Below are 13,576 nucleotides of genomic sequence, written 5' to 3'. Positions count from 1 at the left end.
TGAGGAGGAGGTGATGAGAGGATGAAGGATGTGAAGATAAGACATGTGAATAAGAGGAGTAAAAGTGAGGAGGAGGGGATGAGAGGATGAAAGATGTGAAGATAAGACATGTGAATAAGAGGAGTAAAAGTGAGGAGGAGGTGATGAGAGGATGAAAGATGTGAAGATAAGACATGTGAATAAGAGGAGTAAAAGTGAGGAGGAGGTGATGAGAGGATGAAAGATGTGAAGATAAGACCCGTGAAAAAGAGGAGTAAAAGTGAGGAGGAGGTGATGAGAGGATGAAAGATGTGAAGATAAGACATGTGAATAAGAGGAGTAAAAGTGAGGAGGAGGTGATGAGAGGATGAAAGATGTGAAGATAAGACATGTGAATAAGAGGAGTAAAAGTGAGGAGGAGGTGATGAGAGGATGAAAGATGTGGAGATAAGACCCGTGAATAAGAGGAGTAAAAGTGAGGAGGAGGTGATGAGAGGATGAAGGATGTGAAGATAAGACCCGTGAATAAGAGGAGTAAAAGTGAGGAAGAGGTGATGAGAGGATGAAAGATGTGGAGATAAGACATGTGAATAAGAGGAGTAAAAGTGAGGAGGAGGTGATGAGAGGATGAAAGATGTGGAGATAAGACCCGTGAATAAGAGGAGTAAAAGTGAGGAGGAGGTGATGAGAGGATGAAGGATGTGGAGATAAGACATGTGAATAAGAGGAGTAAAAGTGAGGAGGAGGTGATGAGAGGATGAAAGATGTGGAGATAAGACCCGTGAATAAGAGGAGTAAAAGTGAGGAGGAGGTGATGAGAGGATGAAAGATGTGAAGATAAGACCCGTGAATAAGAGGAGTAAAAGTGAGGAAGAGGTGATGAGAGGATGAAAGATGTGGAGATAAGACCCGTGAATAAGAGGAGTAAAAGTGAGGAGGAGGTGATGAGAGGATGAAAGATGTGAAGATAAGACGTGAATAAGAGGAGTAAAAGTGAGGAGGAGGTGATGAGAGGATGAAAGATGTGAAGATAAGACATGTGAATAAGAGGAGTAAAAGTGAGGAGGAGGTGATGAGAGGATGAAAGATGTGAAGATAAGACGTGAATAAGAGGAGTAAAAGTGAGGAGGAGGTGATGAGAGGATGAAAGATGTGAAGATAAGACGTGAATAAGAGGAGTAAAAGTGAGGAGGAGGTGATGAGAGGATGAAAGATGTGAAGATAAGACCCGTGAATAAGAGGAGTAAAAGTGAGGAGGAGGTGATGAGAGGATGAAAGATGTGGAGATAAGACCCGTGAATAAGAGGAGTAAAAGTGAGGAGGAGGTGATGAGAGGATGAAAGATGTGAAGATAAGACGTGAATAAGAGGAGTAAAAGTGAGGAGGAGGTGATGAGAGGATGAAGGATGTGAAGATAAGACCCGTGAATAAGAGGAGTAAAAGTGAGGAGGAGGTGATGAGAGGATGAAAGATGTGAAGATAAGATGTGAATAAGAGGAGTAAAAGTGAGGAGGAGGTGATGAGAGGATGAAGGATGTGGAGATAAGACCCGTGAAAAAGAGGAGTAAAAGTGAGGAGGAGGTGATGAGAGGATGAAAGATGTGAAGATAAGACATGTGAATAAGAGGAGTAAAAGTGAGGAGGAGGTGATGCGAGGATGAAAGATGTGAAGATAAGACATGTGAATAAGAGGAGTAAAAGTGAGGAGGAGGTGATGAGAGGATGAAAGATGTGAAGATAAGACGTGAATAAGAGGAGTAAAAGTGAGGAGGAGGTGATGAGAGGATGAAAGATGTGAAGATAAGACCCGTGAAAAAGAGGAGTAAAAGTGAGGAGGAGGTGATGAGAGGATGAAGGATGTGAAGATAAGACATGTGAATAAGAGGAGTAAAAGTGAGGAGGAGGGGATGAGCGGATGAAAGATGTGAAGATAAGACATGTGAATAAGAGGAGTAAAAGTGAGGAGGAGGTGATGAGAGGATGAAAGATGTGAAGATAAGACATGTGAATAAGAGGAGTAAAAGTGAGGAGGAGGTGATGAGAGGATGAAAGATGTGAAGATAAGACCCGTGAAAAAGAGGAGTAAAAGTGAGGAGGAGGTGATGAGAGGATGAAAGATGTGAAGATAAGACATGTGAATAAGAGGAGTAAAAGTGAGGAGGAGGTGATGAGAGGATGAAAGATGTGAAGATAAGACATGTGAATAAGAGGAGTAAAAGTGAGGAGGAGGTGATGAGAGGATGAAAGATGTGGAGATAAGACCCGTGAATAAGAGGAGTAAAAGTGAGGAGGAGGTGATGAGAGGATGAAGGATGTGAAGATAAGACCCGTGAATAAGAGGAGTAAAAGTGAGGAAGAGGTGATGAGAGGATGAAAGATGTGGAGATAAGACATGTGAATAAGAGGAGTAAAAGTGAGGAGGAGGTGATGAGAGGATGAAAGATGTGGAGATAAGACCCGTGAATAAGAGGAGTAAAAGTGAGGAGGAGGTGATGAGAGGATGAAGGATGTGGAGATAAGACATGTGAATAAGAGGAGTAAAAGTGAGGAGGAGGTGATGAGAGGATGAAAGATGTGGAGATAAGACCCGTGAATAAGAGGAGTAAAAGTGAGGAGGAGGTGATGAGAGGATGAAAGATGTGAAGATAAGACCCGTGAATAAGAGGAGTAAAAGTGAGGAAGAGGTGATGAGAGGATGAAAGATGTGGAGATAAGACCCGTGAATAAGAGGAGTAAAAGTGAGGAGGAGGTGATGAGAGGATGAAAGATGTGAAGATAAGACGTGAATAAGAGGAGTAAAAGTGAGGAGGAGGTGATGAGAGGATGAAAGATGTGAAGATAAGACATGTGAATAAGAGGAGTAAAAGTGAGGAGGAGGTGATGAGAGGATGAAAGATGTGAAGATAAGACGTGAATAAGAGGAGTAAAAGTGAGGAGGAGGTGATGAGAGGATGAAAGATGTGAAGATAAGACGTGAATAAGAGGAGTAAAAGTGAGGAGGAGGTGATGAGAGGATGAAAGATGTGAAGATAAGACCCGTGAATAAGAGGAGTAAAAGTGAGGAGGAGGTGATGAGAGGATGAAAGATGTGGAGATAAGACCCGTGAATAAGAGGAGTAAAAGTGAGGAGGAGGTGATGAGAGGATGAAAGATGTGAAGATAAGACGTGAATAAGAGGAGTAAAAGTGAGGAGGAGGTGATGAGAGGATGAAGGATGTGAAGATAAGACCCGTGAATAAGAGGAGTAAAAGTGAGGAGGAGGTGATGAGAGGATGAAAGATGTGAAGATAAGATGTGAATAAGAGGAGTAAAAGTGAGGAGGAGGTGATGAGAGGATGAAGGATGTGGAGATAAGACCCGTGAAAAAGAGGAGTAAAAGTGAGGAGGAGGTGATGAGAGGATGAAAGATGTGAAGATAAGACATGTGAATAAGAGGAGTAAAAGTGAGGAGGAGGTGATGAGAGGATGAAGGATGTGAAGATAAGACCCGTGAATAAGAGGAGTAAACGTGAGGAGGAGGTGATGAGAGGATGAAAGATGTGAAGATAAGACATGTGAATAAGAGGAGTAAAAGTGAGGAGGAGGTGATGAGAGGATGAAAGATGTGGATAAAAGTATTTTGTGAAATAGAACTACAGAGTTTGCATTTGTATATAATTAAATGTATGTAAGTGATACGTCAGCAGACAGGAAGATCTTCATTGACTTGTAGATTGTCAGGACTCGGGGGTTTGATGCCCACTGGTGAACCAGGTCGTCACTCCGGCTCGGGATTAGAGTGTCGACCAAATCTCATTGTCAGCCGCAGCTCCTCACAGAGACCTGGTGTGCATCCTGATGGAGCACCTGCTGCCCCGTGCACACCCTCCACCCGCCTCCTCTCCTGAAGTGCCACAGATGTTACCTCCTGTAACACCAGCTCTCTCTCTCCTCAGATACACCAAGATGAAGACGGCCACGAACATCTACATCTTCAACCTGGCTCTGGCCGACTCTCTGTTCCTCGCCACGCTCCCGTTTCAGGTATCCACCTCCGTCACATGTGACTCCACCCGTCCTGTCCTCTGAGCGCTCAGAAGACACAAGAGCAAGAACAACAATATATAAAGAACATGATGGTGGTTGAGGGATTAACTTTCTGTCCCTTATGAAGCAGCACCAGTTTAATATCATTTCATTGACAGTGACTTTATGTCCGACTGTGGACTGAACCTGTTCATCTCTTAATGTCCTGATGTTCATGTTCAGGAGCTGAAGCTCATCAGTTCCTTCATCTCTGTGGTGGAAACAGATAAAACTCAGAAACACGTGAAGTGAATTTGATCAGTCGCTGTGTGCGCATGTGTTTTTATATACAGTGCTGTGAGTTATGTGTTTAATATAAAGATAACCCAAGTAAATACAAAATGCAGTTTTTAAATCATGACTTCACTTCCAAACCCACCTGGCCCTATGTGACAAAGTAATTCCCCCCCATGATAAATCATGAATGAATACTTTTTCACAGCACTGTATACATATGTATGAAGTTACATATTAACAGTCTAAAGTTATATATGATCTTATATAAACATGCATCCTGCCTCCACCTGTCTGCCCCCCCTCTGGTTCCTCCAGGGCACCGACGTGTTCCTGGGCTTCTGGCCGTTTGGCAACACTCTGTGTAAAGTGGTGGTGTCCATCGACTACTACAACATGTTCACCAGCACCTTCACCCTGACGGTGATGAGCATGGACCGCTACGTGGCCGTGTGCCACCCGGTCAAGGCTCTGGACATGAGGACGCCTCACAAGGCCAAGGTAAGAGTTCGATTCCCTTTTCAGAACCTTCTGGCCTCCAGGAAACCAGCTGACCTCAGGTCACAGGACATTAACTGATTCAAATATTAAGACTAACCTGAATGAAAAGATATTATCATATTGAAAAGATAATAGTCACCCGACCATCAGACCATCTATAAAATATTGATTTCATTATTGATGAAGTGAATTGCCATCATGTCATCACGTCCTCAGGTGGTGAACATCTGTGTGTGGGTGTTGGCTTCGGCCTTTGGGATTCCAGCCATGGTCCTGGGGAACATAGAAGAAGAGCAGGAGCACAACAGTAAGTCAATAAAGTCATTTGACAGTATGTGATTATCCAAGCGTGACCCTTGACCTTCACCTGAATGCTCATCTGATCAGAGCTCCGTCCACCTGGTGAGAACTGAACTGCATGATGGGAAAAGAACGTGTGCGTGAACTCTGAGGTCAAAGTTCACACCCTGTTCTTCCACCTGAGTCAAGAACATGAGAACATCGGTTTTAATCTTTTTCATCGACGTGTTGAGAAAATACTTCTCTGCTGGACCCAAGACTGGATTTTGAATCATGGCAACATTTCTCATTTTCATTTGGGGGATGACCCTAACCCTAACCCTAACCCTTCTCATTTTCATTTGGGGGATGACCCTAACCCTAACCCTTCTCATTTTCATTTGGGGGATGACCCTAACCCTAACCCTAACCCTCATGTTGCAGTGTTTTCATTGTGACACTTCCTGCTGCCTGAGCAGAGACAAAGTTTCTCTCTTTGTCTTTTAAATATCTAACAACTCAGCTTCTCCATCCTTCTGCTGGGTTAGGGTTAGGGTTAGGGTTAGGGTTAGGGTCACTCCTGCTTGTGATCAGAAGCTGTTTGACATGAAGCGGCAGTAAAGTCAGCAGGAGGCAGAGAAGACGATGTCTCAGAGACATGTCCTGTCCCACACAGAAGGACTCGAGGTAGTGGAATGATTTGACCCCAGAGAGCTGCAGGGAAGTGAGGAGCTCTCACTCTGACTCATGATTTCAATCTTCAGTCAGGCAGCAGCTCCACTTTTCTTTCTTTCCATGTCGTTCATCTGGAGAAAAGCTAATTACCGGTTATTCCATGCACAAAATAATAAATCAATACAAGACAAATGAAGATAATCACATCCGATAATCTCCCAACACAGTTTGTCCCTGTCACTATGAGAAGTCACTGGATCATAGTTTCAGTTTCCATCAGTTTTCATTCATTCTCCATGGAATGATGAGATGATCCAGGTTCCTCACACCACAGGCATTAGTTCAGGCTTCATCAGAGAGGACAGTGGATCTGATGTTCTCTAACTCCTCTCTGAATGCTCCTGCAGCCGGTGCTGCACGTGGCTCTCCTCATGAGTCAGGTTCATGTTACACACTCAGATTCTCAAGAGACACAAAGACACAAACCTGAATGAAAAGATGATGCAACTGAAGTTTGTTCTGACTCCAGATGGAAAACAGAAGCTCCTCTCTTTCAATCCACTCGTTTCATTTCAAGCTGCTTTTCACTTTACTAAGTGGATCCAGCTGGCTCCTTACACTGTATACAGTGTGTGTCTGTGTGTGTGTGTCTGAGTGTGTGTGTGTGCTCCATAAATAATCCCACTCAGCCATTCATGTGTTTTAGTTTAGACAACACACACACACACACTGAGTTATTGTCTAATATTCATTAAACATCTTGAAGTGGAGCAGACTCGTCCACACATTAAACTATGTGCATGTATTTCACTGCTCTGTGGTTGCCATATATGGTCGTTTCAGAAAGATAATGATGTGTGTGTGTGTGTGTGTGTGTGTGTGTGTGTGTGTGTGTGTGTGTGTGTGTGTGTGTGTGCAGACTTATTGCTGCTCAGTTTCTATGTTAACATGTGAACAAGTCATTCTAAACACAGGAGCTTTAAATAAGCCTGAAGCAGGAACAGAGCCCAACATGTCACTGGGAGTTAAACACTCCCAGTGACACACTCCCAGTTACACACTCCTGGTCTGTTTAACCCTCGGCTGCCTGAACCGTCTCACTCGTGTGTGTTGACACCGAGTGACTTTACTAAAAAGGAGAAGTTGAATTAGTTGAAGACGGTTCAGACCTAAAGCATCGTGGGATCTCCGTCATGTTCACTGTGGGATTTGACCTTCACACACTAAGTGACTTTGTGATACAGACGAGTGCTAGAAGTTATTAAAAACTACATGCAGTACAAATAACACTTTTAATATACAGGATAGAAGTTCCCGAGCTTCATGAGCTCGTACTGAACTGCCATGGAAGCAGCTGGAGGGATGTGAGCCTGTAAACAGACTCACAGACAGATGCAGGAGGTTCTGATCCTTTATTTCTATGTTGGACAATCTGATCATTTAGGAGTTCGACCACTTTTCTACTAAGAACCAATCGTGTGTAGGTTTATTTAACCTTGGAGGAGGTTGGCGCTCTACCATTCTTACGTGACTGCTCAGGAACTCAGGGAGAATCATCTTCATCTTCATCTTCCTGTCTCCTGTAAACAAACAGAGAGGACACAGAGGTGTAACCTCCGGTCACAGCTGCAGACGAGTGATGGTGCTGCAGCCTCACAACACGACTTCAATGAACTTTGCTCTTGATAACCTGACGTGCAGGAACAAGCCTTCCTGTTCTCAACGTGTAATAAACCTGAATGAAACGTTATGAAGACAAACGGTTCGATGTGAAAGTGTGGAGACACGTGGAGACTTGACTTGTCTTCAGTGGGTCCTCTGACTCCAGCTTCCTGCTCCAGCCTCAGGAGACCGTGACCTGAGTTCATGTGTCTCGCTCTCATCAGGAGGGACAGCCTCAGGAGACCGTGACCTGAGTTCATGTGTCTCGCTCTCATCAGGAGGGACAGCCTCAGGAGACCGTGACCTGAGTTCATGTGTCTCACTCTCATCAGGAGGGACAGCCTCAGGAGACCGTGACCTGAGTTCATGTGTCTCGCTCTCATCAGGAGGAACAGCCTCAGGAGACCGTGAACTCAGATCCATCTCTGTTATTGTTTTACTCCAATGAGTTAATCTCAGGGAACTTTCATTATCAAGCCAGTTAATGGTGAGCAGCGTGATTTAATTTAACGTACCATTACTTTATCAGTAATCCAGTCAGTTTATTGAAATGAATGATCCATGGTGAAGGAGATTACACGTGACTGAAGTAGTGGCATCTTATTATCCTCCCTCAGGGGGGGCTGGTCCAAGGCCTCGAAGGCTACTGGCAAAACATGGTTAGCATGAGTTCAGATTGAAATTCATCTGGATGCATGAACACAGTTAATATCCTGAAAATGATTTCTCATAGATGAGATGTCTTTCCAGGTTTTTTCTTCTATGAATCCTCAGATCCACCATCATTGATCAGAACCTGAGGTTCACAACCTTATTTAGCTTTTTGTCACATCAACATATGTGTTAAAAAAACCTGTGTTGTATGTATGTAAGGAGCATTTAAACACCTTCACATGTATTTCTGATATTTGCATAATAATTCAGAAAAGTGTGACAGACATAGGTAGGGGCTAGGGTTAGGGGCTAAACCAGGTTTACTATAAAAACATCTGTATTGAATAAAGAGACAGATGTGGAAGAGATGAACCAAGAGTTTACAGCTGATTGTAAATGTTTGATAAGAGAACACGTCAGATGATGTTGAAGGGAACAGATTGTTTCTCACATATCATGAACACACATGAAACATGTCATCATCACATATGTATCATAGTTGTTCTGCAACATCACATGTTGGTGAAGAGAATCAGAGTTAAACTTTCTCTCTTCAACTCTCCCCACATGAGTCCTTTGAATGAATGATGGTGCCCTGTGATAGGCTGTTGACCTGTGGGCGGATCCCTCCTCTCCTCCAGTCTGCTCTGATTGGCTCCTGCCTCGACCCTCAGACGCTAAGCAGCCGAGCTATTGGATTTAGAAATGTGTCAACACTGGGGAAGGAGAAGTCCGGTGACATTTGGTAAAGTGGCCGATGAGAGATTTCTGCAAACAGCTGTCAAGTGATGAGAACTCGACCTTCTGTTGTGAGACGTTTTACTGAAGAACCTCCTCAGAGACACGCTGCAGAATGTGTGTGTCTGTGTGTGTGTGTGTGTGTGTGAGTGTGTGTGTGTGTGTGTGAATGCAACAGGCAGAGACAACATCTCTCCAGGGAACTGAATTAAATCAATCATCATTTTATTTCCTGTGTGTGTGTCTGTGTGTTAGTTAGAATGAATTTTCACATTAACACGACTTCTATATTTGTATTGAACATTTATACAACAGCCTTATACTGTGTGTAGTATTTCAAATTTGACCTTTAATATTCCAGATTCTGTTTCTTGTTGTTGTCGATTTGGACTCGTTCTCTTCTCTGGTGCCGTGGAGAGAGAGAAATATGAGTTTCATACAGAGATGAATGATTATCGTGACGTGGTCGTTTGAAGACAGAAACACAGTCGGGACAGCTCCATGTTTTCATCCTCGGCTGCAGTTTGTCTGGATGTCGAGGTGAACCAGAGGAGCTGCAGCTCTGTGAGCAGAGGAAATCAGAGAGTGTCCGTAGGGTTAGAGAACCAGAGGGTGAGGTCCAGGGGAAGCAGCTTCATCAGGATGGGAATGAGAAGATGGAGGCAGAAATGAGAAGATCCTCTTCATGCACGTTAGCTGTAATTCATCACAAACCAGAAAACAAATTCAGCATTTCACCTGTGATGTTTGGTGGTTGCTCCGTTTGACCTCTGACCCTCGGTCACCTGCAGGGCTCCATTCCATTTTCTATTTGATTATGTTTTCTGTGGCTGCATTTGTTGCAGCTTCTGGTCGGGAGCACACTCGACCTCCGGTGATAAACTGTCTCTCAAACCTCTCTCCCACTCTGAGTCTCTGATCAGTGATCAGTAATGGAGCTTGATCAGGAGGACATGGAAACACATTCAGCTGATTGATTGATTGATTGATTGATCATCAGATTCATATCCGAGTTCATTTCTGTCTCTGTATGTTTTCACTGGTCCTTCCTTATATTAAATCATCATGACCTCAGCACATGCTCTACAACTTGTTCTTTCTTATTTCAATGAAGAATCTTTTTATTTTGTCTTTTCCTGAAACATGTATTTTACATTCTTCCACTTTAACATCAGACTTCTTTCTTTCTTTATTCATCCTTTCATCCTTTCATGTTCCAAAAATACATCCAGAGCTTTTTATCCCTCCAACGTTTTCTGTGCTTTTCATTATTATAACAATAAACATTAGTATTATTCAGATTGTTCCCTGTAATGGACAAAGTGGGTTTTATCCCAGTTTGACGACATTGAGTGAATCATGGTTATTTTTGGAAATGCATCTTTGTTATATAAGGAAATTGATTTTATTTTGGTGATTCTAGTTGGTTGCTCAGTTTAGTTTAACAAGATTCAGATGTTTTATTACTGAATGAAGTTGTCAGTTGTCATCGGGTCTTTGTTCACAGACACAACAGACCTGAGACGTCAGTTGTTTCCAGTTCAAATCATTGATCAACTGTTTTCAGGTTTAAAACATTAATACCAGCAAACTGTTGACTGTTTTATTCTCTAACTGATCCCAGTACATCTTTGACTGACTGGGTTTTGTCCCAACCACTGACCAAACCACTTCCTTCTCTTCAAACCAGGTGTTGAGTGCATCATGGTCTTACCTGAACCAAGGAGTCACTGGGACCCCGTGTTCGGCACCTGTGTCTTCCTCTTCTCCTTCCTCATCCCTGTGGCCATCATCAGCATCTGCTACAGCCTGATGGTCAAGCGCCTGCGCAGCGTCCGCATCCTGTCCGGCTCCAAGGAGAAGGACCGCAACCTGCGGCGCATCACCAGGATGGTCCTGGTGGTGGTGGCAGCCTTCGTGGTGTGCTGGACTCCCATCCAGATCATGGTCCTGGCCGAGTCGCTGGGCTTCAACCTGAGCAGCGTGTTCACTCTGGTCCTGATGCACTTCTGCATCGCGCTGGGCTACGTCAACAGCAGCTTGAACCCCGTGCTCTACGCTTTCCTGGACGAGAACTTCAAGCGCTGCTTCCGCGAGTTCTGCCTCCCGTCCCCGTTCCGCCTGGACACCCAGCAGTCCGGCCGGATGAGGAGCATCGCCAGGGAGGTGGCGGCCGCCTACAGCTGCAAGGCTGGAGATGGGGGGCTTGGTGGAGGGACGCCGAATCCTGCATGACTAGACGTGGAGCTGCCCTTGGTGGGGGTGGACCCCCAGCAGAGGAGAGAGATGCAGGGCACAGGGAACTCCAACACAGAATTGACTCAGATCACAGCTCTCTAGCGGCACGAGCCCTCCCGCCCCCCGACTAGAAGACTCGCCTGGGGCGGGGGGGAGGGAGATGAAGAGGGTGAGGTCGAGAGGAAAAGAATTTAGGAGATGGGTCGAGTACTGGGATGAGTGGAGCGGTGCGTACACACCTTGGGCAGGAGAGTGCCAGAACCAGCTGATCCTTCATCTCGGAGCCTTGATGGACGTCAACATGATGTCACCTGACTTTACCTCTGATACCAAATCTCTGAAACCACCATGTGCTGCTTGGGTGTAGAAAGACTCTCGGTGTGAACTGGTTTACTGGTCCTTCAGTGGTTTAGAGCAGCAAACAGACAGACGGGGTCCTAACCCTGACCCTGACCCTGACCCTGACCCTGACCTTCTGGGTCTTTATCATCTGCTGCTGATCTCATATCAGGCCTCTGACAGGCCAACTCAATGTGACATGATATTTGAAATAAGAAGTTGGATGTAAACTTTAGTATAAGAAAAGAATAACGTGCCACCAGCTCCTCTTGAACACTATTTCCTGAGCTGAGTCTCGACCCAGAGAGGCTCACGTGAATGTTATTTATCACAGCAGCAACATTTCTAACGTCCGGAAGTGAAATCATTCTAAGAATTCTTTTCCTAAAAGTGATTCTCAGAGTTTTTGTGATTTTTAGAAACTTTCTATCAGGACCGCTGGGCTGTTGAAAGTGAAGCTTTGAACCTGAAGGAGGAACTCAACACCAGAGGTTCAGAGGAATCTTCTCTTCTTCTGTGACGGTTCCTGTTTGTGCTGCGTCCACATGTGAAATCAGAATCATCACGGATCCAAACACAAACCCTCCTGCAGGACATCGCAGCCTTGATTGTTCTTTAACACAACCTGGTAAAAAACAGGTCAAAGCTGTTTCTGTTATTTGCTGCAGCACGAAGATAAGAGGCCTTAAAATCACCAGGAAATCTGAATCAGCTCGAGAAATCAAGTGATTAATGATTGTGAATTCTTAAATAGAGTAAAGATTAAAAACAATGCAGTCATCTTTTGGCCTGCTCACCAGACAGTGTCACACAACTGTGATTGTATATTTAACACAACATCTTTGGACGTTAAATCAATCTGTGTGGTTCTCAGCTGAGGATCGAAGTCTGGGGATGAAAAGACCGAATCTGGATTTGAACAAAACCCATTTTTCATCTGTGCAGGATCACTGTCGTGTCTTCTACTCACTTGAGTTTAAATGTGAAGCATCGTTAAGCTCCTGTACGTCTCATGCAGGTCGACTGATGGTGTCTTCACAGCTCTTCAGAAACACTCTGTGGTTCCCACCAAACCTGAAGGACTCTGTCACGTGAGATTCAATACCTAGTCTATGTCAAGATGCAAACAGAACCCTGGACCAGCCACTGGAGACAGGTCCTGGTTCTGACCCGAGCTGGTGGGTCGTCAGACCGGTCGGGCTCAGGTAGAACCATCCAGGCTCCTGCAGAACCCGGTTAAATCCCCCGAGCTGTGTTCTCCTCAACTGGTCCGACCATCAGTCTCCTCAGCCGGGCGTCCCCCTCTGTCTTCTTCTAAAGACACCGGCTGAATGTTTCCATCACTTGTTGTGAACGCAGCATTTTGGACATTTTGGATAGTTTCCATTTGATTGTTCTGGGATCAAATCCCTGTCCCTGTGATTCCTACCATGCACACGTCCAGCACACTGAACCAGAACATCCGACTGTAGTTCTGGATGATTCTAGATATCAATTATAGACTGAGTATAAACTAGGTCATGAAAAACTCTGCAGTCTTATTCCTGCAGTCGGAGCATCAGCACTGAATTCCTGATGGAGACAGAAGTGAACGAGCAGAGAGAAACCAGAGGAAGAATATATAATATGATTCATGTCAAATCCAGGTGTGAAGCAGCAGTGAGACAGAGACACTCAGATCCTCCCACTGGGAGGGTCAAAGGTGAGGCTGGTTTGCAGGTGATGGTTCGAATCCCCTGTATCAGGCTCTTTGTGAAGGTGAAGGAAACAGGAAGTGTAATCACAGATGTTTGTGCAGTGACTGGTTCAACTGGTTCTTCCAGGTGAGTGGCTGCAGGTGGGTTGATGGGAAAGTGAACGGGATGGGGTTCTGTTGGGCGGGGGTCTGAGGGGTCTGAGGGGTCTGGTGGTTTGGGGGTGTTGAACTCTGAGCTGAGTTAATGATGTCTCCATCGGGTGGAGGTGTTTACACAGGAGGCGGAGTCACGGTGCTCGCCCTCGCTCCACAGGGACAAAGGGGCTCTCTCTCTTCTGAGTGTCTTACAGTGGAAATCCGCCCTGACACAAGTCCCTGTTATTCTGTGGACAGCTTTAAACTGAACTGACATCGACTCTTAAAGGAACAAATCAGATGAAATCATACTTAATAAAACGTAGTCTGCTCAGTCACAGTTCTCAGGCACTTTTTATTATGATGACCAGATTGTAACTG

General features: G+C 44.8%; 1 protein-coding gene across 1 annotated transcript in view; it reads left to right on the top strand.

The window, feature by feature from the left end:
• oprl1 (opiate receptor-like 1) overlaps positions 1 to 13,207 on the top strand; it is a 33,546-nt gene extending 20,339 nt beyond the window's left edge. Inside the window, exons 3-6 of the mRNA XM_062391092.1 lie at positions 3,915 to 4,002; positions 4,597 to 4,779; positions 4,996 to 5,086; positions 10,478 to 13,207. Coding sequence (XP_062247076.1) covers positions 3,915 to 4,002; positions 4,597 to 4,779; positions 4,996 to 5,086; positions 10,478 to 11,022 — 907 coding nt within the window. The 3' untranslated portion in view covers positions 11,023 to 13,207. The remainder of the gene's footprint in view (positions 1 to 3,914; positions 4,003 to 4,596; positions 4,780 to 4,995; positions 5,087 to 10,477) is intronic.
• The last annotated feature ends 369 nt before the right edge of the window (positions 13,208 to 13,576 follow it).

This window comes from Platichthys flesus, chromosome 7 (assembly GCF_949316205.1).
Source record: "Platichthys flesus chromosome 7, fPlaFle2.1, whole genome shotgun sequence".
Taxonomy (NCBI): Eukaryota; Metazoa; Chordata; class Actinopteri; order Pleuronectiformes; family Pleuronectidae; genus Platichthys; species Platichthys flesus.
Note: the sequence above shows the minus strand (reverse complement) of the source record. Positions and strands in the feature narration are given on the sequence as shown.